This window comes from Camelus bactrianus, chromosome 20, assembly GCF_048773025.1.
Source record: "Camelus bactrianus isolate YW-2024 breed Bactrian camel chromosome 20, ASM4877302v1, whole genome shotgun sequence".
Lineage (NCBI taxonomy): Eukaryota > Metazoa > Chordata > Mammalia > Artiodactyla > Camelidae > Camelus > Camelus bactrianus.
In genome coordinates this window covers 35,358,870-35,385,128 of record NC_133558.1, presented here as the reverse complement: position 1 = coordinate 35,385,128, position 26,259 = coordinate 35,358,870, and the positions used below count along the sequence as shown (strand labels likewise).

Sequence of the window (26,259 nt, the reverse complement as noted above, 5' to 3'; positions counted from 1 at the left end):
CCCGAACAGGTGCCTGTGTCTTTAAGCCAAAACTGGGCTCAGAAGGAGGGCTGTTCCCTTTTAATGAGGCAAAGAAGGAAAGGTTGGAGACTTCCAGTGATTTGAAGGTTTGGTACCGGAACACTGAGTGAGTTCTGATGGAATGACTTCCATTGTATTTTAACCAAATCCTGTCCCTTCAGAGACACATCCTTGCTACTCAAAGTGTGGTCCCTGGACCAGCAGCATCAGCATTACCCGTGAGCTCGTTAGAAAGGCAGGATCTCGGGCCCCAAGCCAGACATGCCTTCTTGGAATCAATATCCAACAAGGCCCCCAGGTAATTCCTGTACACATGAAAGTTTGAGAAGCAGCATTCTAAGTGACTTCCGACTGGTAGTAAGGATTGAGGACTCGCTAAATTATCAGCGCTATCATCGACAGCAGACAGATACGCTTTGGGGACCATGGGTTCTTGTCCGATGGTTCTTTCAGCTGTAAACGCTTTTTTAAAGGACACCTGTTTTGGCTGTTTGGCGAATTGCTGTGAGAGATAATAGCTAGACTAAGTATAAAGCAAAATGCCACAGTAGTTTTCACCTTTCTATTTTACTGTGTTGCCAGTATTACTTTTTTATTCAACAAATGGTTACCGAGTACCTACTCTGTGTGAGGCGTTGTCTTGGTTCTGGGGTTGCAGGAATTAACAAGAAAAACTCCCTGCCCTCAGGACTTCATATCCATCCTCATTTAGCTCAGCTTCGTGGTCTGCCATTATAACACTCCCTGGCACAGACTCTCAACTCTCTTGTCCTCTGATTTCATCTTACTCATTCAATATTTATTCATTTATTCACTTATTCAGTTAATAAACAACTATTCATCATCCACTATGTGCCAGGCACTGTTTTAGGCACTTGAAACACATCAGTGGTCAAAACAGATCAAGATCCCTGCCCCCATGGAGCGTGCTGTTGAGCTGGTCTGTGGCAGAGGGTCAGGGGGAGGTTGGTGAAGGAGTGACAGGCACTGACAATGGAAACAAGTTACCCACCTTGCAAAACCCCTTCTCCAAGTTAAATCCAGCTCTCTGGTTTCTCTGCAGCTGAACTTGGCTTAAGAAAAACATACAAGCAGGCTGACTGGTCTCAGACCAACAGTCATGGTCACTGACCCCACCTGGGCCTTCTATCCTGCCGGGCAATCCTAGCCTGTGTTCTCCCTGACTCTTCTAGACAACCTGAAGAGATGCCTTCTCTTCACTCCTCAAACCACCCACACCCTCTACTCCACCCCAGTCTTTGCTGACAACTCACCTAATATTTTCAGTCAATTTCTAAAACTAAATTCTGCAAAGGTTATGCTCCCTGAATGCCAGAGCATTCTCTCTAAAATGCCAGTCTCATCAGGGCCATCTTGGTGGTAAAATAAACTTCAGGGTGTAGACCCCCATTGCTTTAAGGATAAAGATCAAATTCTTAATATTCAGTACAGCCTCCTGTCCAGGCTCCTTTTCCACCCATGTTCCACGCCCGCTATTTCCAGCAGAGCAACCACAGCAGCAGTCAAATCCTTACATACGTAGCCACGTTGTAAATGCTTGGGGCTTTAGGGGGAGGGAAATTTGACAATATTTTTTTTAATTGAAGTAGAGCCGACTTAAAATGTTCTGTTAGTTTCCGGTGTACAGCATAGAGATTCAGTGATACACACACATATATATATTCCTTTTCCTATTCCTTTTCATCATAGGTTACTATAAGATATTGAATATAGTTCCCTGTGCTATAGAGTAGGACTTTGCTGTTTATCTATTTAATATATAATAGTTAGTGTCTGCAAATCCCGAACTCCCATTTTATCCCTTCCCACCCTCTCCCTGCCCCAGTAACCATAAGCTTGTTTTCTGCATCTGTGAGTCTGTTTCTGTTTTGTAAATAAGTTCATTTGTGTCTTTTTTTTTTTTTTAGATTCTGCATATGAGTGATATCATATGGTTTTTTTTTCTCTTTCTGGCTCACTTCACTTTGTATGATAATCTCTAGGTCCATCCATGTTGCTGCAAATGGCATTATTTTATTCTTTTTTATGGCTGAGTAGTATTTCATTGTATAAATATACCACATCATTTTCATCCAGTCATCTGTCGATGGACATTTAGGCTGTTTCCATGTCTTGGCTATTGTAAATAGTGCTGCTGTGAACACTGGGGTGCAGGTGTCTTTTTGAAGTAGGGTTCCTTCTGGATACATGCCCAGGAGTGGGATTGCTGGGTCATATGGTAACTCCATTTTTAATTTTGTAAGGAATCTCCATACTGCTTTCCATAATGGCTGCACCAAACTACATTCCCACCAACAGTGTAGGAGGGCAAAGGAAATTATAAACAAAATGAAAAGACAATGTATGGAATGGGAGAAAATATTTGTAAACAATGCAACCGACTAGAGCTTAATTTCCAGGATACACAAACAGCTCATACAACTCAATAACAACAACAAAAAAAAAACCCAAACAGCCCAATCAAAAAATGGGCAGAAGGCCTAAACAAACAGTTCCCTAATGAAGACATACAAACAGCCAATATGTACATGAAAAAATGCTCAGTATTGCCAATTATCAGAGAAATGCAAATCAAAACTGCAATGAGGTATCACCTCACACTGGTCAGAATGGCCATCATTAAAAAGTCCACAAATGATAAATGCTATAAATGTTTTTTCATTGAAGTGTCTCTTAGGTTTTTCTATTTCTGCCACTTACTCTTCCACTTAGATTCCTACCTCTACCTCAAATAATAGTCTATTGAAAGGATTATCTCAGTGTTGTTCTCATAGAACTGAAATGAATAGTCTTGAACCCTTGAAGATAATAGTATGGGTCAATATTGACACCTACCTCTTGAAGGCCCTTTCCCTCTCATACTATCATTATCATAAATAATAATAGATGGCTGATTTTTTTAATCACAGTAAGAACAGAGTTGAATGCTCTGGCCCTTTGTTGGAGTCAAGGAGGTAGACACAAGAAGAATCACTTGGGAGGGAGTGGTCCTCCATCAGCTTTATGTAAACTATAGACTAAAGAGTTTCCTTTGATTTACTTCTGACACATTCTGGGCTGGAGATCTATGGGTGGAAGTAAATTTAAAACATCAAAATAATCCCACTCCTGGGCATATATCCAGAGGGAATGCTAATTTACAAAGATACATGCACCCCAGTGTTCATACCAGCAATATTTACAATAGCCAAGACATGGAAGCAACCTAAATGTCCATCAACAGATGACTGGATAAAGAAGCTGTGGTATATTTATACAATGGAATACTACTCAGCCATAAAAAAGAATAAAATAATGCCATTTGCAACAACATGGATGGACCTAGAGATCATCATTCTAAGTGAAGTAAGCCAGAAAAAGAAAGGAAAATACCATATGATATCACTCATGTGTGGAATCAAAAAAAAAAAAGAAAAGAAAAAGGACACTATGAACTCATCTACAAAACAGAAACAGACTCGCAGACATAGTAAACAATCTTATGGTTACTGGGGAAAGGGAGTGGGAAGGGATAAATTTGGGAGTTTGAGATTTACAAATGTTAGCCACTATATATAAAAATAGATTTTTAAAAAGTTTCTTCTGTAGAGCACAGGGAACTATGTTCAATATCTTGGAATAACCTTTAATGAAAAAAATTATGAAAATGACTATATGTATGAATATGCATGACTGGGACATTGTGCTGTACGCCAGAAATTGACACGTTGTAATTGACTGTACTTCAATTTAAAAAAAAAACAAAATAGATTTCCCTACAAGGAAGCTGACTGGAATTGAAACAGCAGTGGTCACTAAGATGCTATCCAATGAGTTGACCAGGGTCAGGAGAACTAGAGGCAAATATATGTAGAATCACAGAGTCTTAGGGTTGGAAAGATCCCAGAGACTTTCCGGGGGAGGAGAGTCCCTTCTGCGTTGCCCCAGTGCTGTACCTTTCTTGACTTCCATGCTTCTAATCACAGGGCACTGGTTCCTTCCCGCCACTAGAACCCATTTGTTATCAAACTGCTCCTTCCTTATTTTTAATTTATTTCCCTGGAAGTCCTACCCATTGGGCTTAATTTATGACATCTTAAGCCACAAAATTTTTAATTGAGTCCCCTTGCTGCACGACAGCCCCCCAGACCCTTGCACCCAGCAGTGTCACCCCTCCCGAGTCCTCTCTTAGCCCTACTTTTCTGCCGATGATCCCAGCAAACACAGCTTCCTTCCAGCCACCTCCTTCAGGAGACAGAATAATTTCTCAGTGTGCCCGGGCAGCAAAGCAACGCTGAACGCATGATCTGACTAACGAAGAATAATTAGAACATTTCTTTTCCGTGATCTGTTTTTCTATGATTGCAGCCTAATATCAGGTTAACGTTTTTAGCAGCCGTTTCACCCTCCTGGTGCCTATTTAAAGCTCGTGGTCAATTACCACCCTCTACATTGGGTATTGCCAGAGTATTTCCCCGAGCTGCATGTATGCCGGTGTGTTGAGCTCAGACCTCCTGGCGGATCACCGGATAAAAAGGCCTGGTGGTGAACCTCACTCTGCTGAACTCTGCGATGAGTCCAGTGATGCGGGAGCCATGTGGCAGCCACCCTGTGCTCCTCGTCTAAAGAGCTGTCTATTTATAAACCCAGTCTTCTCAAAGGACCTCAGGTGATCAGGCTATGTACCTTTCTAGAAGCTCATTTTCATCCACAACCTTCCCTTCCTTTTACCAAGTACTCACACTCTAATACCGCCTTCCAGCAATCAAATGCCCACCTAATTCATTTCCCTTTCTCACCCCCAGGTTGATTGAGCTCTTGGCTTTTTTTTTTTTTTTTTTTTGATTTTTAATAGCTGAGCAGGTTAAGAAACCTAAGCCCTCTCCACTGCCCAGAGCTCCGCCCTCTGTCCCGGGGTGGCCTGGAGCTGAAGGCCAGAGAGGAAGAGGAGGGCTCTCACTGCTGTCGGGCAGGCGTGGTAGCCAGTGGGGCGGCAAAGGGTGACTCTAAAAATTGCTGCTGCTGCTGTGCCTTGTCAGGTGGCTGCTGGTGGCTCCCCAGCGGATTTTTCCCTCTCCACACCACACCCCCTCTCTCCACAGATTGCTTCTCAAAAGGAGTCTGCTGCTGAATCTTCATCATCACAAGTCGGGGACGCCACTCACACAGGAGGGTAAGGAGCTGGGGCCACAGTCTCCAATCCTGGTCTCGCAGATCCCGGGGTGTGTACGGGGTGGCATGTAGGGGAGAGGGTGGGGTGTCTGCGTGTTTGCGGTCGTGGATTCATTTCATCGAGGGAGGTCTACGGGGGGTCAGATCCTCCTGCCCCCGTCCTGAAGTTGAGAGCCAGAAAACATTTTCTTGAAATCTAAGGAATGTGTTAGATTAAGAAAATGTCATTATAATAAGCATGCATGATAAAGCTGCTTTATAAAAGCATTAAAAAGTATTTTAAAAGCAATAAAAAAAATTACTTGTAATTTCTAACAATAATTTTAAGTCTCTGAGCCTAATGTAGGTTTTTCTTCCTCTACTTTATAGAGAAGTGGGGGGAAATCAAATTCTTTGGTTTTGTCCATAAAGTTTAGAATTCTGTCTCCATTTTTATCTGGAATCATCAGGGACATTTAGTATCTGAGAAGGTTAGAAAAATGTAATCAGTTTTATTGAGACTGGTACAAATAAATTAGGCAACTCTTGGAATTCCCAGAAATATAACCTATTGCCAGGATAGAAATCCTCCTGCAAAAAAAGAACAACTTTGAATTGAACTGTAAAACAAGTTTTTGTTCCAAATGTGCACATATGGCCATACTGACATGTTTTATGCTAGAAATCATTTTGGAAATGAAACAGTAAAGTGGAAACCGCCACCCACCCCCCCACCCCCCTTAAGTTGGACTTCACTTAAAATGGCAAGCGGCAGGGGCTGGGCTGTTTCTATTCCGGGAGGCAGGCTGACGACCGGGACACATGCAGTGGCTGGAATGTGGCAGGGATAGGGAGCGGGCCCAGCTGACGCCCCTTTGGCAAGAAGATGTTCTGGGATCCCAGCTGGTTCTGGCCTAAGAGTGACAGTGACACTTTGGCACACATGGCTTCTTAGCTTGCCCTGGGTAGAGTCTCTCCCAGGAGGCCAGGGTGGAAGGGAGCAGGAAAGAGAGGGCTCCTAAATATAAAGTGGCAAAGCTTCTCTGCGAGCGGGTCTAGGACTTTCCAGCTGAAATCTGTTTCAGGCCAGGAGGGACTTGAGTGTGAGCCTGTCTCGCAGACTTGCCCACCCACAGAAGAGGTAGCGTTACGTTCCCATGTCTTGGTTCTGGGTCTATCTGAGGTTATGGACCTTTCTGTGAACCCCTGAAAGCTCTGGGCCCACTTTCCAGAAAAAATACACATAAACACATATGCACAACATGTCTTCATAAGATTCCAGAAATTTTCATGGAATTCATGGACTTGCCTGAAGCCCAACCCAGAAAAGGGTTGCCAGATAACATACAGGACACCTAGGTACATTGAATTTCAGATAAACCACAAACCAGGTTTTAGTATAAATATGTCCCAAATACTATCCGGGATATACTTAAATATTGACATATGACTCGTGGATTTTCTGAAGTTCAAAGTGATCTAGAGATCTTTTATTTTTTATTTGCTAATTTTGGCAACTCAGACCCAATGCACGACTCCCAGGGGAAGACTCTCTGTCTCTGTTGGCTTTTCGTATCTGATTGTGATTTGATTCTAGGGTTCTAAAGGGCCATATTGAGGGGAGAAGCGAGACAGACCAGATTTTGACAATTCTGACAGCAAAAGCCATCTGTTTATTCTGAACTCTTTGAAAATTTTAGGACTGAAAGGTACATATCTCCTCATCTGACAGATGATTAAGCTGAAATCCTAAAAGGTCAAATTTTTGCCACAGGTCCCTGAGATGGGGAGAGTAAAATGAACACCAAAACCTAATTTTTAGTTCTGTGACAGCCAAAGAGACATGCGTCTTACAAACTAGATTTCCAGCCTCACCTCCCACAACCTTAACATACACACCCAAAAGGCTAGGAAGGAGAAAGCTATTTTACTAAAATTTGCAACAAAACCAAAAAACATTTTAGCCCTGGGTCCTCACGTCCTGTATCTAGGTCTGGAGGACAGAAGCTGGCTTCATGTATAGAGTTTGCACGCTTTACAGAGAACGGGCTTCTAGCCAAGTTGAGCCCTAAGAAATTGATAATATTTGTCTTTTTATATTCAACCTAACACTTAAAAGGAAGTGTCCGAGTCTCTGATCACCCAACTCACGCAAGACTTCCTGGAACCTATTTCTACTTGGGGCTGACCCAAACCATTGGCGTTCCATAGCCTTCTTACCCCTAAGAGAATAAAGAAGCCAGCCCACAGGCCCTGATTGTCCCCAAACAAATGTGTCTTATATTTAAAAGGGCAGGTCTTTTATTTCACCGTTTGGAGCTATAAAGAACCCTTTCGTGTGCTCCGGATCCAAACTTCGATTTTATCCACTTGATTGCACCTCAGTCGGTCTCCATCTAATGCAGGGAGGAGCTAACTTTTTCACCTGCTACAGATTTTAACCTGCCCTGGATTTAAGGGCAAGATGGGAGCGCAGGGTTCAATCTGCGTGTGAATCTTTGCTCAACTACATGTTGCCTGTGCACTGTGTGACCCTGGATGCATTTTTTAAATATCCTGTTCACTGTAAAATGAACATAATGTTATCTGCCTTTTAGGATTTCCATGATGCTTAAATTAAAAAAAAATAAGATCGTGCTGGGTTCAGCACACAGTAAGGGCTCAATTAATACATAATAATGAATACTTACTATCTGAGGTAGAAATGGAGGTAATTATTTATATTTAATACATAGTCCAGTTTCATGCTTGGTGATTTATATTTAGGAATTAATCATTAACATACTTAAATCTGAGTTGGGTTTCAGGCAAGTCCCTGAATTTCATACAAAAGATGATGAAAAATGTGCAGCTCCCATAACGGCCCAGGTGTGGAATACATGACACGAACACCCTAGAAATGACACCAGAGCCAAGATCGCTGGTGGGCAGGGGAGGAGAGGGTGGATTGCACCCCTGGTGTCCCTCTGCCCAGTTTCTGATGGGCAGCTCTTCCAGGGGACCCGAGAGGCTGCCGGGGCGATGGCGGACAGAGCAGAGCGGGAAGAGGGCTGTGGGGTCCACGAGCAGAGAAGGAGAATTCTCTGGGCTCCCTCCGCAGAACAAAGGGATAGCTCCAGCAGCACAGGGAGCCTTCTACAAGCTTCTGCCCCTGTGCTCTCTCCTCTTTTACTCAAAAAGGGAAGGGACAGGGCTCTGGCAGTGCCCCCAAATAGCTGCTCATCCCATTACACACGCGCAGCTGCCGTGGCTCGATCTGCTCCGTCCAGCGCGTCCTGGCACTAGGGGTCCCGGGCACCTCTACAGGTCTCCTCTCTGATCCCACGGGGAGCAACTCATTAGAGCCCTCTGGGTAGGGAGGAGGGATCAAGCCCTTCCTGCTTCAGGAAAAATGGAGAAACAGTCTTGAAACTGTTGGAGGCAGCTCAGCAAGGCTGGTGTCCTCACCACGCAGACCTCGACCGCAGTCAAAGCCCTCCCTGGGGTGTGGGAACCATGGTGACTGCCCAGCTGCCAAGCCCAGGGAGGCCCGGAGCCGCTGGCCCCAAGGCACTCACTCATCAGAAAAAGAGAAAAGCTTTTAAAATAGCAACAATAAGTAAAACCCTCATCCAACTTTGAGTTGATAATACTGAATCAATAAGAATGGAACGCTTTCAAAATTGATCACTGAACACCTAGGTTATACTCCGGATGGCAGAGGACCGTACACATGCAACTCACCGTTGTAACCTCTGCCTCTTCCTCGCAGCCACGCTCTGACAGCACCGTGACCATCTTTCGGGATCATTTACAGTACGAGCCCGGGATGCAGAGCGAACATATGTACAACTGTAAAAATTACGTATCTTATAACTGAAAACACAGTGAGAGTTCCTGTGCACATTGCTTTGACTACCTTTTCACACGTGACCTCAGGACTGAGGAAATATTTCCGTTTCTGTGAATATTCCATTTCTTCCTAATCGCCCTCCACAAGCCCCCAGCATCAGCCTGGCGGCCCAGCCCCATAACCAGATGAGTGAATGGAAATGAAATAAACTGCTCCTCCTTCCCTCTCATGCATGCACTCCTGAGGCTGCCCTCTGGTAACTTCTTTTCTTTAAGGCTGCCTTTGCTTTGATTGTAGAAAAATGCTGGTGGGTCACGCACGTGGCACGCTGAGTGAGTGTGAGTGTGTGTGCACCCGGTGATGCGTTAGACAGGCCCCAGGGAGGGACCTGGAAGGTTAGCAAAGGCTTCCCCGTCTGCCTGATGAGACAGGGCCTCTGGCTTTGATCCCCCACGAGGAGGGAGCTGGTCTTCCCTGCAGAAGGGCCCGAGGCACACGCTGCGGCTGCCCAACCATCCTTGAGGGCCTGCAGGCCTCCTTCAATTGAGAAAAGCAGTGGTTGGAGCCCTGTCTCCCTAGGGGACGGAGGAGCAGGACCAGGGGAAGAGCATTTACCAGGATGCAGGAGGTGGTGAGCATCTCCGCAGCCTAAAGGACCACACCAGAGCCCGGCCCTGCTTCCGAGGAGCGATCCTGCTCCCCAGGCTCCTCCAGGGGGTCTGCAGTATGTTACTGGAAAGGCGGCACAGATTGAGAACACCTGGGCAGGTGGGTGGATGCCTCACCTCTGAGGTGCAGACTTAGGATTGGGATGGAATGGCAGCTACTAGTAAAGAAAGACTGAATTTATGAGCAGATCTGGGAAAAGATGACCACCAGGAAGTGGTCTGCAGGCTCCAATTTCAATAGTCTATTAAATCGTCTCCTGCTTCTAAGAGCCAGAGAAGCCAGTTACCTTTACAAAGTGATTTTGAGGGCTCTAAAAGCCGTCTCTTCTTAAGAAAAATATATGTACATTAAAATATTAATAATGTTTAAGATTAAGTAATTTAGTTTGACTAATGCTAGTCAATAGTCTTTCAATAATAATATAATATTCCTTTAAAAAATATTATGTTCCATAGTGGAAATTGTATGTGAGTCATGGGAGGACACTGATTTTTTTAAAAAGCCACCCCAAAACGTGCGTATCTGGGAGAAAGAGTAGCTCTGCCCATTGATGAATTAGCCTGGATCCTGTGTCACCCAGCAGGGCTCTGGAGAAATGGGACAAGGGAAGAGAATGGGGACAGAGGGTCACGAGGGTTTCCATGGGAACACCAGGGCAGCAGGAAGCCCGACTCCGGAGGAAAGAGAAGGCGGCCACAGGAAGTAAGGGGAAGCAGCCATGGAGGAACTATGACTGACTTCACTAGGACCTCAGTGTGCCCTCTCCTTCCTGGAGATTTCTTACCCCTTCTCCACTGCACACTGACTTACCAAGTCCAAGCCCTTCCTGGCATCCAGCATCCTTTATGCATTGCCCTCATGTTCCCTGCCCACCTGTCCCCCTCACTCCAGCCAGTCTGCGCCTCCCATGCCAAGTCACACAAGAGGCATTTCCCCTGCTTTGAAGGCCTTCCCCCTCCTGTACCTACACCTCTTAAAAACCTTTCTTTACTGAAACCAGCAAGAGTCTTGTTACCTGCAAACCTTCCCATCCTCTCTCTACCCCAGCAAAACAGTTCCTCAATTAGGATTCTTAAATCCAGGCTCACAGATTCAATGTGTTTCAGATAATCTGTTGTTTTGCTTCTATAATCAATGTCCTGCGGGGGGTGGGGCATAGCTCAAGAGGTAGAGCGCATGCGTGGCATGCCCGGGGTCCCTGGTTCAATCCCCAGTATCTCCTCTAAAAATAAATAAATAAATCTAATTACCCCCCGCCCCCCAAAAATTTTTTTTAAAAACCAAGGTTTCTAAATTTCCAGGTTTACTCTTATCATTCAAATCGAAGTTAAAAATAATCTGTTCTTCAGCCTGTGTGATTGCATGAATTCCACTCGTCTCCCTGGCGTTTTCAAAAATCCCTTAGAAATGTTTACATATTCCAGAAATCTCTCCTGGCTGCTGCTGGCCTGTCCCAGGTCACCTCCTGATTCTCATGACTGCAGTTCCATTGGTGGCAGCTTCCACTGATTGGCTTCACCCCAGAATCACTTTGTAAAGGTAACAGGCTTCACCTTAAACGGGTTACTTCCTTTATTCCCAAAGACACAGCTAACAAGGAGTTGTTGATTTTATTGAAAACAATTCAAAATTTTTGCACATTCACTTTTGGCAAGATCCTAAATACTGTACAGACATTTATCTCACTAAGCTTTCACGGACAACCCTACAGGCAGGCACCATTATGACCTTTACTTTAGAGGTAAGTCAGTGGAGACTCTAAGAGGTTAGCAGTCTATGGAAAGCCACATCTTCTTGTATTTTCGTTATTATTCCGTTTGAAATCCTATCTATCTGATTTCCCTTGAGATTTCTTCTTTGACTCATGGATTATTTAGAAGCATATTGTTTAATTTCCAAATATTGGTGGTTTTCCTGGATAGTTTATTGATATTAAATTCTACTTCAGTTCCACTATGATCGGAGAACATATTCTATATGAGATGAGTGCTTTTAAATGGACTGAGACATGTTTTGGGGCCCTGCATAGGCTCTGTCTTGGTGATGGACCATGTATACACAAGAAGAATTTCTATTCTGCAGTTGTTGGATGTAACGTTCTAGAAATATCAGTTAAGTCAGGGTGATTAACAATGTTCAGATGAACTCTACCTTTATTGATTTTTTGTCTAGCTGTTCTGTCAGTTGCTGGGAAAGTTATAATTTTCAAATATAACTGAGGCATTGCCTATTTCTCCCTTTAGTTCTGTCACTTGTTGCGTCACATATTTCGAAGCTCTGTTATTTACACAAACACATTTAACTGTTACATCTTCATAAGGGATTGGCCTTTGTAACATTGTATAATTCCCTCCTTATCATCAGTTTTTTTTCTTAAAGTGTATTTTATCTACTGTTAATATAGCCACTCCAGTCTTTTTAAGTCTGCTATTTTCACAGTAAACCTTTTTCTACCAATTATTTTTTACCTATCTGTGTCTTTATATTTTAATGAGTCTCTTGTGGGTAGTATGTATTTGGGTTTTGCTTTTCTTATCCGTTCTGACAATCTGTGCCTTTTAATTAGAATATTTCATCCATTAACATTTCATATAATGATTAATATAGTTGAATTTAGGTTACCATTAAATTATTTGTTTTCTGTTTGTCCCCTCTAATTTTTGTTCCTCTGTTCCAACTTCCCTGCTGTCTTTTGAATGCATTTACATTTAATCTATTGGTTTTTCAGCTCTACTTTGCATTCTTTACGTGGTTGTTCTGGAGCTCTGCTGTCCAATACTATAGTCATCCGTCACATGTGGCTATTAAACACTTGAAATGTGGCAAGTACAAAATGAGATGTGCTGCAAGCATAAAATACACCCTGGATTTCGAAGACTTAGTATGAAAAAAAGGAATGTAAAATATCACATTAATAATTTTATTGCAGTTATATGTTGAAATGATATTTTGTATATATTAGGTTGAATAAGGTATATTATTAACATTAACTTCATCTGTTTCTTTTTACCTTTTTAATGTGGCTACTGGAAATTTTTTAACTGCTCATGTGGCTCATATTATATCTCTGTTGGATTGGACAGCACTACTCTAGAGGTTACAATACACAAAGCTAAATTTTTACAGGCTATGTAAGTTATTGTACCACTTCACCTAAAATACAGAAAACTTGCAACTGTATAGATTCATTTAGCGCCATCACCGCCTCCTCTATGCTATAACTGTCTTACGCATGCATCTACATACATTATGAACCCACGGGACAGTGTTATCATTTTTGCTTTGAAGAGTCAAATGTATTTTAAAGAGCTTTATAGAAAAAATTATTCTTTATAGTTATCATCTCTGATGCTCTTCATTCCTTCCTGATGATTTAAGCTTCTACTGGGCTCCTTCTTTTAGGTTCTTTCTTTTCCAGAATTCCCACCTCACTTTCCAGTGGACGTGGTTGCCACAAGCTCTGTCCTCTGGTTCGTCAATGCAGCAGCATTTTCTGTTGGAGATGCAGCTGCCCTGTGCGGTACCAAGGGCAGCCTACTCATAGCCAGAAAGCCACCTCTCCCCCCAAAAGGAGGTGGAAGGGGGGAAACACGTTGCTGTTCCTTTTTTCCAACTCTTGACTCTGTTACAAAACCATTTTTTTTTAAACTCCCTAGCATCTCTGGATAGTTTTCCCTATTTTTCTCCCCATTCTTGCCACCACCCCACCCCCATTCCCACCCCCCACCCCCGCTTATAGGTTCTATCTTTGGGACCATCTGTCAGATAGGAACTTCACTTGGCTTTTTCACCAGTGGTGGAGCCAAGAGCTACTACTCAAACCCAGGCAGTCTTCTTCAAAGGCTGAGGTGTTCACAACTCTACTACGTGAACTTCCTAAAGGCAAAGAGCGAGCTAGTTGGTGATTTATCAAACTTTATTAAGGATGCTTGAGAATACCTCAATTAAAGACAATATAAGAGAATTACAATGTAGAAAAAGGAGATTTTTAAACTGGATATCAGACATGGGGGAGGGTATAGCTCAACTGGTAGAGTGCATGCTTAGTCATGCACAAGGTCCTAGGTTCAATCCCCAGTACCTCCTCTAAAAATAAATAAACCTAATTACCTCCTGCCCTCAAAATAAAAAAAAATAATAATAATACATTTTTTTAAAAAGGGATATCAGATATTGTTGCTCTTAAGAGTCTACTAGCCACTCCTTTATTTGGAATTGTCTCCTTCACCCCAGCATATCATTAGATTTTTGAGGCTGGATCCTCTCTTTTCTCCAAAAACTTTCATTTCCAACAAAAGAAACAAACCAAAAAAAATTAAAATCAAAGTAATATTAGAAGAATGACATCCTGTCCCTAGGACAAGTATTTTTCAGTGTAGTTCCAGTTGTTAAATACTGAGATCCCTCTGTTTTTAAACTGGAAATTCTACTGAATTTAATTGGAAATACTGAATTGGAAAATGGCCAATGGCCCCTTGGCCCGCCCCGAATCCCTGCCACCCCTCTAGCCCTCTCCCAGGTCGTCCTGTACCTCACTCTGATCCAGCAAATGAAGATTTGCACAGAGTGCCCCAGGGGTGGGGCTCTGAAACCCAGCTCCGGAGCTGGGGCATGAATCCACACTAAGTAGGAGGTGACCTATTTCATCAGTCATTGAAATATCCACGCAATGTGCTACCAATGAAATGCTCTTTTAATAATGGATAAACAAATATTCAGCATCAAAGTCTGAAGCATTCAGATGACTCCTCAGGTTCAAGATTTCCTCCAATACAGTAAGTGGTTACAAGCCCTGTATCTACGTGAGTCAAAAACTGACCCTGGGGGTTCCTCCCGGAGAACAGACAGGGCTTCTTCCAAAAACACATTTGTGCCCCTAGTGGTAGAAACTGATGGGTATTTTTTTTTTTTTTTTCAAGTTACTCTGCCATACTTTCCTACTTTCTCATTTTGTACTTGTCATTTTCGTCTATCTAACGTAAATTACATGTTATATTGCTCCATCCTTCCCAGGACAATGCTGCCCACATGGCAGTAGGTGTCTGGTAACTACCTGCTGAACAAAATTTTTAAAACATTTCCCCAGAGAAATCCAACAAGGGGACACTCACCACATAAGCCAAATGCATTTGAAAATTAAAATGATGGTGGGTTGAAATCTATTTCACAAGGTACGGACGCATGTGGGCTTGCTGCCAGGAAAGAATGAGGAAGGACACGGGTGCTACAGTCTTGTAAACTGTTTATAAGTTTATATATAAACAGATATAAGTGATAGATGTGAGATAGCATGACAACTAGAGCTTAATGAGGAAGACAAAAGCCCTGGCAAAGAGACAGATTGTCTCTGTTTCCTACCGACCTGCTACTCTCCATCTACATGGAAAGAAACAGGAACAAACACAATAGAGAAGCTATGGAACTTTTAAGAACATATATTCCAGTAGATACACTGAAGACCTTCAAGGGGGATCAAAGCTAAGTTTTACCCCTCAGGGTGAGCTCAGCGGTGAGACTTAAAACACACACACACACGCACACATCCCCACCCACACCCCACATCCCCCTCAAAATCTATAAAACACCTAAACAATGTCCATCAACAAGAGAATGATTAAGTTTTATATATCCTTACCGTGGGATTCTATGCCGCTATTATGGAGAATGAGGTAAATTTATGTCTGTGCTGACATGGGAAGATGTACATGAGAACACCTAAGTGAGAAAAGAAAACTGTTAAATAATATAGCATAAACTTGTTTTGATATTAGTTCTCTGATAGTGGTGTGCTGGAGCTGACTTGTTCTGGCTCATGAGAACCAATTTACATTTTCAAGAATTTAGCGAGCTGGTGGTTGATAGCTTAAAACCAACCACAATGAGTATATTTGTACCAAAGAAATCAGCACCTTACAAATAAGGGCTTTTTCTCCCCCTAGAGAGTTGGTTTACCAGCACACCACTGCTCAAATTATGCAGATACAAGTTTGCATAAGCATATACAATTATGTGGAGTGATATATAACAAACTGTGAACTGCTGAATCACACATACTGATTTTGCAACTTAAAAAAATGAAATAAAAGCAATACCAGTCATTTTACAAGAAAGTGAATGCTACCATATACTATATATATACAGTGGAATACTGCTAAGCCATAAAAAAGAATGAAATAATGCCATTTGCAGCAGCATGGATCAACCTACAGATTATCATATTAAGTAAAGTAAGTCAGACAGAGACAAATATCATATAATATCATTTATATGTGGAATCGTTTTTTAAAAAGGTACAAATGAACTTATTTACAAACCAGAAATAGACTCTCAAACATAGAAAACTAACTATGGTTACCAAAGGGGAAAGGGGTGGGAGGGTGGAATAAATTAGGAGTTTGGGATTAACATATACACACTACTATATACAAAATAGATAACCAGCAAGGACCTGCATAGCACAGGGAACTATATTCAGTAGCTTGTAATAGCCTGTAATGAAAAAGAATCTGAAAAAGAATATATATGTGTGTATGTATAACTCAGTCACTTTGCTGTACACCTGAAATGAACACAACATTGTAAATCCACTATACTTTAATTTTTAAAATTAGTGAAATTTAAAAAAAAAGAAAAGAAAAGAAAAAATGGGAGGAAAGAAGCAGTACGAGTAATGTTACAAGAAAGTGAGCGCTATCATGGCGGCAGATAACATCCACTTGAAAGCCCCAGTGTAGCATCTTCTGATGACTGTGTTCAGTTTTTAAGGGCTAAAATAATGTAACCTGCTATGCATTTATTTGGTAAACTTAATATATTTCAAGTCTACATTTGATATTAGAGCTGTTCAGAGCTACATTATAGAGCTAAATCTGCAGTTCAAATAGGTTTAAAAACTGGTTCAAATATCTATAACTTTAATAATAGGAAATTGTTACTGTCCTTAATATGTGAGCATCCATAAAAATATATTCTAAGAGGTACATTAGTAGATTTAGAACTTTAGTGTCAAAGCATAAAAATGGTTTTTATTTTGCTAGGCTGCTAAATTATTATTCAAAAGATTGTATCAATTATGCTCCCATCAACAATACATGTGGAGTACCACACCAATATCTGATATTCTGAATATTTTAAAATATTTTAATCATTTGATAAGCAAAATTTGACCACACACACACAAAAAGGATCCCTGGGTTTCAGATGATTGTTCCCTGATTATTATTAGTTTAGCTTTTTAAAAATTTAACTGTTTGTCTTTTATTTTCTGTGAACAGCCTAATGACTTGGTCATCGCATTTGCCCATTTTCTAGTCAGATTACTTTTTACTTATTAATCATAGGAGCTCTTTATATATCATGTTAACTTCACTTTAACCTTTTATCTGTCAAAAACATTACAAATATTTGTCTTTGTAGTTTGATACTTGTCTTTTAAATAGTTGGTATTGTTTTATAGATATGTTTTCATTTTTTTTAAATATTCAGCTATTTCAGTCTTCTTTTATAGCTTCTGGATTTTATGTTATGCTTAAGAGGGTCTTTCTTAGTCTAAGATTTTTTTTAAACTACTTTGTTCCAGTCCTTGTGTAAATTTGTGCATGTGAATCATTTAGATATTTCATTCATCAGGAAATTATTTTAGTGACTATGTAGAGGAGAAATCACATGAAATAATACATTATTATCCATCAACTGTTAGCTGCATTTATTCTAATATATAGTCTACACTTAACATGAATTCCTGAATTTTAGTATTACAGTATTTTACTGAGAAGAACTTCAGAGTAGTTATAATTCACTTTTTCCTGAAAGTAAACTAAGTCCTTCCAAGGATCTTTAACTATTATTCCATAATTACTGTACACAGCTAAATCAGAGAGTATTTGGTCATTTCTGCTGCATTAAATTAGTTGGCAACATAGCTGTCGAGAGGTATCATTTGGTAACATAAATCTGTCTAGAACTGTCTTCAGTAATTGATGCTGAAGTAAACTGTCAATATAATGTGCATCTAGTTTAATGTAAATCTAAATTCATTTTTGAGAATTAACCAACTTACATTATGACATTAAAAACCTACTATCTTTTATTATAACTTTAATTTTTAATTGAAGTGTAGTTGACTTACAATGTTAATTTCAGTGTACAGCAAAGGGATTCAGTGATACATATACATACATATATGTTTTCTTTTCAGATTCTTTTCCATTATATGTTATTACAAGAAATTGAATAGAGTCCCTCCGTGCTATACAATAGGTCCTTGTAGTTTATCTGTTTTACATATAGTAACAAGTGTCTCTTAATCCCCAGTCCCTAATTTATTCCTCTCCACCCTTTCTCCTTTGGTGACCGTAGTTTGTTTTCTATGTTTATGAATCTGTTTTTGGTTTGTAAATAGAATCTGTATTCAAAATGTATTCAAAAAAGACTACTATCTTATATAAAAGGAAAGTTTCTCAATGTGACATTTCAAAGTCCAAAACACGATTAAAATAAAATCATGCCTTTTTTTTTTTTTTTAGCAAGCTCTTGACTGTGACATTGTGTCTGCCAACATGGCCCCTAAAAAGAAGACGGTCAAAAAGAACAAAAGTGAGATCAATGAGATGACCATAATTGTAGAGGACAGCCCCCTCAGCAAACTCAGTGCTTTGAATGGGCTCCTGGAGGGAGGCAATGGCCTTAGCTGCATTTCTTCTGAGTTAACGGATGCTTCTTATGGCCCCAACCTCTTGGAAGGTTTAAGTAAAATGAGGCAGGAGAGCTTCCTTTGTGACTTAGTCATTGGCACCAAAACCAAATCTTTTGATGTCCACAAGTCAGTGATGGCTTCATGCAGTGAGTACTTTTACAACATCCTAAAAAGAGACCCCTCGACGCAAAGGGTGGATCTCAATGACATCGCACCGCTGGGCCTGGCCACTGTCATTGCATATGCCTACACAGGAAAGCTGACTCTCTCCTTGTACACAATAGGAAGCATTCTTTCTGCTGCTGTTTATCTTCAGATCCATACCCTCGTCAAGATGTGCAGTGATTTTCTGATACGAGAGATGAGCGTTGAGAATTGCATGTACATTGCTAACATTGCCGAAACCTACTCCCTGAAAAATGCAAAGGCAGCAGCCCAAAAATTTATCCGGGACAACTTCCTTGAATTTGCTGAATCAGATCAGTTTCTGAAACTTACATTTGAGCAAATTAATGAACTTCTTATAGATGATGACTTACAGTTGCCTTCTGAAATAGTAGCATTCCAGATTGCAATGAAATGGTTAGAATTTGACCAAAAGAGAGTGAAATACGCTGCCGATCTTCTGAGCAATATTCGCTTTGGTACCATCTCTGCGCAAGACCTGGTCAATTACGTTCAGTCGGTACCAAGAATGATGCAAGATGCTGATTGTCATAAGCTTCTTGTAGATGCTATGAACTACCACCTACTTCCCTATCATCAAAACACACTGCAGTCTAGGCGCACGAGAATCCGTGGGGGCTGTCGTGTCCTGGTCACCGTGGGGGGCCGTCCAGGCCTTACTGAAAAGTCCCTTAGTAGAGATGTCTTGTATAGAGACCCTGAAAATGGATGGAGCAAGCTTACGGAAATGCCAGCTAAGAGTTTTAATCAGTGTGTGGCTGTGATGGATGGATTTCTTTATGTAGCCGGTGGTGAAGACCAGAATGATGCAAGAAATCAAGCCAAGCATGCAGTCAGCAATTTCTGCAGGTACTGGCTCTTTTATTAGGAATGGAAATGGTTCTATATTATGAGGACATTGCCCTGACATAGAAGTAAATTAAACTAACAATGTCTATTAGCTTAGTTCACTGGCTTAGTAAATCAATAAAAATAATGCCACATTACATATACAGAGCACTTCACATTATACCAAGTGCATTCACATATATTAGGCACTCTACATTCCTGAATTAGCCTATGAAGTGAGTAGGGAAGGTACGGTGATTCTGATTTTCCATGTGAGAAATCTGACACCCAGACAATTTATACCACTAGAAAGTGGAATTCACATTTCATCATTTCTAGTCAGGGTGCTCTTCACAATACCACTGCCTTTTTGAAAGAAACTGGGTGCAAATTTAGTTTTTATCACTAAGTAGTAAGAAAGATTTAAGTGATGCAAAGTTTTTTTTTTAAGTGACAGCTACTGATGACTGTCAGACTCATAACTGGCAAACAGAATGAGATCATTAAAAATGTGACAGCTAAATTAATTTAAAACATATATTTAAAACTGAATCCCATTCCCATTTTTGATGCATTCAAAAAGTAAAAGCATAATAAATCCTGCAGAAAATGGAATTCAAATGCATGTAATTTTTGTATATTACAATAAAAAATTAAACCTCCATATACATAAAATGCTCAGAAAGTTATGTTTCTGTTTTGGTAGTAGCACAAAATCAAACATAACTTACGAGCAAGACCTGAAAATTTGCATAGTAAATCATTAAAAATTATATGTATGTGTATCATTTAAACGAATCCAAACAATTAATTGATTTTTAGCCTTTAACTAATAACTATGGTTAAATTTTGATGTGGAGGTCAAATGAGACCAAAACATGAATGCACATCAAACAGACAGAGTCTGTTCTGTGTTTACAATACTCTGAACTATAGAGACAGGAAAGCATTAGTTTACAATGAGTGCTTGCTGTCCGCCTGCTGATAACTGTTAGTACTCAAGCCACCTTTTTTGCAGTGTTAACTTCAGTGCTTACGGTATAATAACTGTAATGTTGAACACTGAAAAAAATATATCCCTAAACTAAAAAAAATCGCGTCTACTGAGTGCCAGAAAATAGAGAAACATCAAAAGTTAAGGCTTTGTTGATGCCTGTGGACATGAGTCCTATTGCTCTCACTCTAAACAGATGATAGAAGACTCAGTGACTTAGCTTTTCTGTTGCAATGGCCCGAAGTGTATGAACAGAAAGGGTTTCTGAGAAATGGAGAAACCCAGTTAGCCAACTTTTATCTTAATTAAGCTGTGAGAATGAGCTGGGGGTAGTTGGTGTTTGAAGATTTGTGAAACAGACTTTAATGTGGTCGTGCTCCCTTCTCTGATTCCACCAATGGCTTCCACCCCTCCCCCACGTGCGCATCCCCTAAATCCTACGGGACGCTGGATATCGGAATATGGAGGAAAAGGGGACTGGAGGTCGGTCTCTGTGTGATGGTCTCCAAGCGGCCTGATCAAGGAAGGGGTTTTATAAATGGTAGGAGAGGGAGTCACCCAGGCCTGCCTGGCCTTTCCCAACACGTTTTTCCTGGTTGAGGGCGAATTCGCAGGCTCCAGGTGAGAAGCTGCGCCGGGTCCCCGGCCTCCTCGCAGGGAGACTGTGGAGACGCCCACGTTCCGGTTGGGGGCATCACGTGGGTTCCCCCGCTACCGCCCCCGAGGCTGTCACGCTTCCTCTGCCACTTCCAGGTATGATCCCCGCTTCAACACCTGGATCCACCTGGCCGGCATGACCCAGAAGCGCACGCACTTCAGCCTGAGCGTCTTCAACGGGCTCCTCTACGCCGTGGGCGGCCGCAACGCCGAGGGCAGCCTGGCCTCGCTCGAGTGCTACGTGCCCTCCACCAACCAGTGGCAGCCCAAGACGCCCCTGGAGGTGGCGCGCTGCTGCCACGCCAGCGCGGTGGCGGACGGCCGCGTGCTGGTGACCGGCGGCTACATCGGTGGCGCGTACTCGCGCTCCGTGTGCGCCTACGACCCGGCCCGCGACGCGTGGCAGGAGCTGCCGCCGCTGAGCACGCCGCGGGGCTGGCACTGCGCGGTGGCGCTGGCCGAGCGCGTGTACGTGATGGGCGGTAGCCAGGTGGGGCCGCGCGGCGAGCGCGTGGACGTGCTGACGGTGGAGAGCTTCAGCCCGGCCGCCGGCCAGTGGAGCTACGCCGCGCCGCTGCCCATGGGCGTGAGCACGGCCGGCGCCTCGGCCCTGCACGGCCGCGCCTACCTGGTCGGCGGCTGGAACGAGGGCGAGAGGAAGTACAAGAAGTGCATCCAGTGCTTCCACCCCGAGCTCAACGAGTGGACGGAGGACGACGAGCTGCCCGAGGCCACCGTGGGCGTGTCGTGCTGCACCCTCGCCATGCCCAACCACGTGACCCGGGAGTCCCGCGCCAGCTCGGTGTCCTCCGTGCCCGTCAGCATCTGAACCCGGGCTGGGGGTGCAGCTGCGCGTCGGGGCGCCCCTGTGGGCTAGCGGAAAGGAAGATATGTAACATTTACTACAGTGGCGTCTTCAGATCCATCGAGGCATCTGTCTTGATGGGTTTCAGTTGCTGGTCTGGCATCATCTACCTCTGTCGATTTTTTTTTTTAAAGCAAAATACAGGGCCATAGCCAACAAAGGGAAGAAGCCATTTATCTCGGCGGCCACTGGGTGGCAGACAGAATTCGCGGTAGGCGCTTCCATAAGGGCATCTTTCCCAGCGGTAGAGCGGTTCCACCCACATCTGAGATTGTGCTGCTACACTTTAGTCCACACGAAGCTTATGTGAGTAAGAGATTTCACGTACAGTTTATTATCCTCTTTTTTTTAAGGAAGTTTGAAATATTCCTTTATAGGCTTTATTTTCAAATGGAAATCTGTCTGCATCCATAAGGACTTAAGATTTAATTCTGTGTTTCAGTGCAGTTTCTTCTGTACCCTACGCCTGAGTAAAGGATTCTGAAAGGCATCCCATGAAAAAAGTCGTAAAGCTTAAGACAAAGTCTGACTGGAAAGTGACGGGGATTCCACCCCGGGGCTGACAAGCTGACGCTTTGGTTTCGGGGTGACTCCCTCCTCTAGCGTGCCTCAGGCCCCAAAAGTATTTCCTATCATAAAATCCTGTTCTCAAAGAAGGAACTGACATCAGTCATTTAATTTATAGTGTAATTTAAATCATTTTGTTATTTATCCTAGAAGTATTTGCACTTTATCTTGGTCCCCTATGAAAGGAATTGCAAATATTACCCTCACCCTAAAAACTACACCAAATGGTTAAGGGTAACCTTGACCTTCATGTAAAACCCCCAGAAGAACCCCAAATAAAACTATGGCCATGAGGAGCATTAACTTAAAGCTTATGTGGACTGAAGGCTGTACAACCCATAATAATCATTTGATTTCTTCCACTCATTGAGGGGTGAGGACGAAGGTAATATTTGGGAATTCTTGGATTTGGCAATAGCGAGGTGAATGGGGTCTCCTGTTGATAAATGTTATTGTTTACCATTTCGTATCAGTCCTGATTTCTTAATCAAAAAACCTAACACATTCATTTCACACATAAATGTTAGGATCATATATACCCATTCTATTATATATTTTTAAATTTCATCTGCTCCCAATTAGCTTTGCAAATTAAAGTGTATCCACTCTATATCCTTTTTCCTGTATGTTTGCCAAGTTTTGGAGCAAGGGAGTGATGGTAGTAAATTATACATATTTTCCTTTCTTATAATTTATCTTTTTATTCTTTGATAGTTTATTTGTTTTGGAGAGGAAGGGCCTATAATCATGGGTTATGTGCAAGCAGATTTTGAAAAGCCAACTATTTAAATGGTTACACATGAGACCCATGGCAATATAACTGGGTTTTCATTCATCCCATCCTCTCCCACCTTGTATAGATAGGTCATTGCTGGAGTTACAATATTTATATTTAAAATATTTCATTCGAACTGTGAAAAGTGGTTCATATAGTACACTTCGTGGAACAATTTTATATCATTGCCCCTTATGAAAAGTTCTATCTCTGGGTATTTAATGGTAACACCCAGGGAAAGGCTAGAACACTGTGGGTTGAGAACAAGACATTATTAATGTAAAACCTCTGGGCTGGTTCCTCACCCCATGCAAGGCATGAGGAGCCTCTCCAAGTACAGAGCAGATTTGTTTCTTGATTCTTTATTGGCCCAGGTCAAAAAATAAAGCTGCATGAGAAACTAGTTTGTGGAGCAAGTTACATCACTGAGCTCTCAAGTCACCAATGTACGACCTAATGTAGACTTTCTCCCTGCAGCACCACCAGTAAAATTAACTTCTCGTTTTTAATAAGTTATTTTGGCCACGACTTCCAAAGCCTATGTGAGGGTGATCATGACATCTTTTAGTCTGGTACAAATATATATTTTCATACAATTGAGAAGCCGATAGCATATTGTTAATTGCAAGAGAAAAAAAAGTGATGTATTATGGATTACTGATCATACGTGGGCAGATAGACATAATTCCTTGATGCTCACCCATAGCTGCGTCTCCCGTTGAGATCCTAGAAGTCTTGTGAAGTAGAGGACCTAAGGCTGGAATGAAATAAAAATTCATCCGTTGTTACATTTTATCATGGAAGAAGGAGGAACGATGCTGAAACGAGAGAATTTTTCATCCATCAGAGCTTGCTAAAATATGGTGTGCAAAAACTAGGCAGTGGCTTTCTGGAGGTGAACCTGGAGATGTGTTAAAGCTGGATAAATCATTCGAAATGACCATTTACCGTATGTTCTACATGGGTTATCTGAAGACTTAGAGCATACAAATATCTGGGTACCCAGGTTCCCGGGAGCACTGCTGTTACATCTCCTGCTTCAACAGTTAGGTCAATAAACCAAGACCAACATGAATTTGGAATTTCAGAATTTCTCAAATGACAGATTGGTAGGGATCATGAAACCTAAGGGTTGGTGAAAGATTTTCATCCTGGAACATCCTGCACGAATAATTGAAAGACATGAAAAGATCTGGAATCAAAGTCACGTCTGTCATCTTCCACAAGGAAGTGAAACACACTCTTTGACCCCGCTGTTGAAGCAGTTGTTCCTGGAAAACGTGGCGATTTCTCCATGTTTTCCAGCTGAAAAAAATTACTTCGTTTTTTTATTACGTTTTAAGTTTACATTCAATCACAGTCCCAAGTCTCAGGATCCAACCCTGTACCTCCTTGTATTTTTCTCAAAGAAAGGGGCTTGTTATTTTTGTAAGACCAGAGTCCTGTGATTAAATAAAAGTACAGGTTCAGCATATCCAAGAAATAACATGTGACCCAGCAGAATAATAAAACTCAAGCTCTTTTTCTCTGAAAGGGCCAGAGACCTGGTGTGAAAGTGTCCAGGTAGCCAGACTGTCAGGTAGTCTGTCCGTTTTTAGTTAGGCTCTTGGTGCCAAGTTATTATCCCTAATGCACTAACTAGTTGCTTTTAGTGGCGCTGGTTGCATTTTAGTTTTACTTCCCATGTTGTAAGAATGGTTATGAATCGAAGGTCATTGCTGGTGCAGATGAATATAATTCTAAACAAGGATCAGATGGCAGTGGGGTGTTATGAGCGAGCAGGTACGACTGAGGCAATAAGGATGTGAGGATGTGCTGGATGGTACTGTAATCTAAGGCAGAGCAGCAGTTACAGGAAGTGCATTATACAAACAGGTGTGTAAATAGAGGTTTGCCTGGAAATATGTAAGTTTTGATAGGTTCTTTTTTTTTTTTTTTTTTTTTTTTTGGCTGGTTCTCCTGGCCAAATATCTTCAGAATTCATCTGAGTGACTAGGTAAAAAAATCACTTCATTTAATTACTGTTTTCCCCAAGTTACAAAGAAATGAATTTATGTAATCTACTCTGATGATGCTTCTGAATTCTCCTCCGAACGAGTCTTCTCTGAAGGAGGTACGACCCTCCCTACCCCAGTCACTGATGGACATTCTCTCTAGCACATGGTGGCATTCAAACGACTGATTTTTCAGTATTTCTTCTCTTACTTCAAAAACAACAGACTAGGTTCCTGAACACTCCTCTGTGGTAATTATGAGAACTAAAGATTCTCAAATATTCACGATGTACCCTCCAGCACATTCCGAGGGTAAAGTCCATTTAAATGTCCCTCTCGGGGTATTTGAAATAAAATCCCTGTCTTGAATACTCCTTAAAAATCTCTGTATTTATTCAGCAAATTTTGGCTTAAATTTTCGGTTGCTTAAAACATTCTTGTACTACAGAAGGAACAACAAACTAAAAGAAATGTCATGTTTGTAACCTCCTCACCATCAATAAAGCTGTATTCAGGAAGGACTTAGTGATCGAATGTGGGCAGTTCTGAAGTGTCTTTTCTGGGATGGTTGGTGGGGTGGGGTTCGTGGGCTTTTTTTCCCTCTCTATTTAGTTTTCATGATGATTCACCTCAGCAAAACCCAACAAAAAAGGAAATGACAAATAACTGAAAAGCTGTCCTAATAACTTGAAGATTAACGGGAAAAAAAGTATAAAACATCCATAGTGACTTGCTTTGTAACTCAGACAAAAGCCTCGGTCTGCCTCTCAGTCCTGACGACAGAGAAGGCATGTAGATCAGGTGTGGCCTCTGGTCTCGGTTCCACCCTGACCACAGCCAACCTGGTACAGAGTCGGGGTCATTGTTTGCCATGAAACCACTTTTTAGAACATGAAACTGTACAGACCAACCCTCACGGTCTCCCTCTTCCACCTTAGCGTCCAAATGAGCAAATGAAACGTAGCCAGCCTGCGATGCTCAGCCTCTGGCCTGAGTTAGTCACTTGAGGCCATCTTCATTATTTC

The 26,259-nt window shown here is 41.9% G+C and overlaps 1 protein-coding gene across 2 annotated transcripts; it reads left to right on the top strand.

Moving 5' to 3' along the window:
- The first annotated feature begins 4,460 nt into the window (after positions 1-4,460).
- On the top strand, positions 4,461-25,768 carry KLHL31 (kelch like family member 31). Of its 2 annotated transcripts, XM_074348920.1 has the most exons (5): positions 4,461-4,690; positions 5,124-5,194; positions 11,098-11,212; positions 18,199-19,403; positions 21,130-25,768. In XM_074348920.1, the coding sequence occupies exons 4-5, from the start codon at positions 18,232-18,234 to the stop codon at positions 21,860-21,862; spliced, it is 1,905 nt and encodes a 634-aa protein (XP_074205021.1). In that variant the 5' UTR covers positions 4,461-4,690; positions 5,124-5,194; positions 11,098-11,212; positions 18,199-18,231; the 3' UTR covers positions 21,863-25,768. The 2 variants fall into 2 exon arrangements, with proteins under 2 accessions (XP_074205021.1, XP_074205020.1); XM_074348919.1 differs by lacking the exon at positions 11,098-11,212.
- Positions 25,769-26,259: the final 491 nt, after the last annotated feature.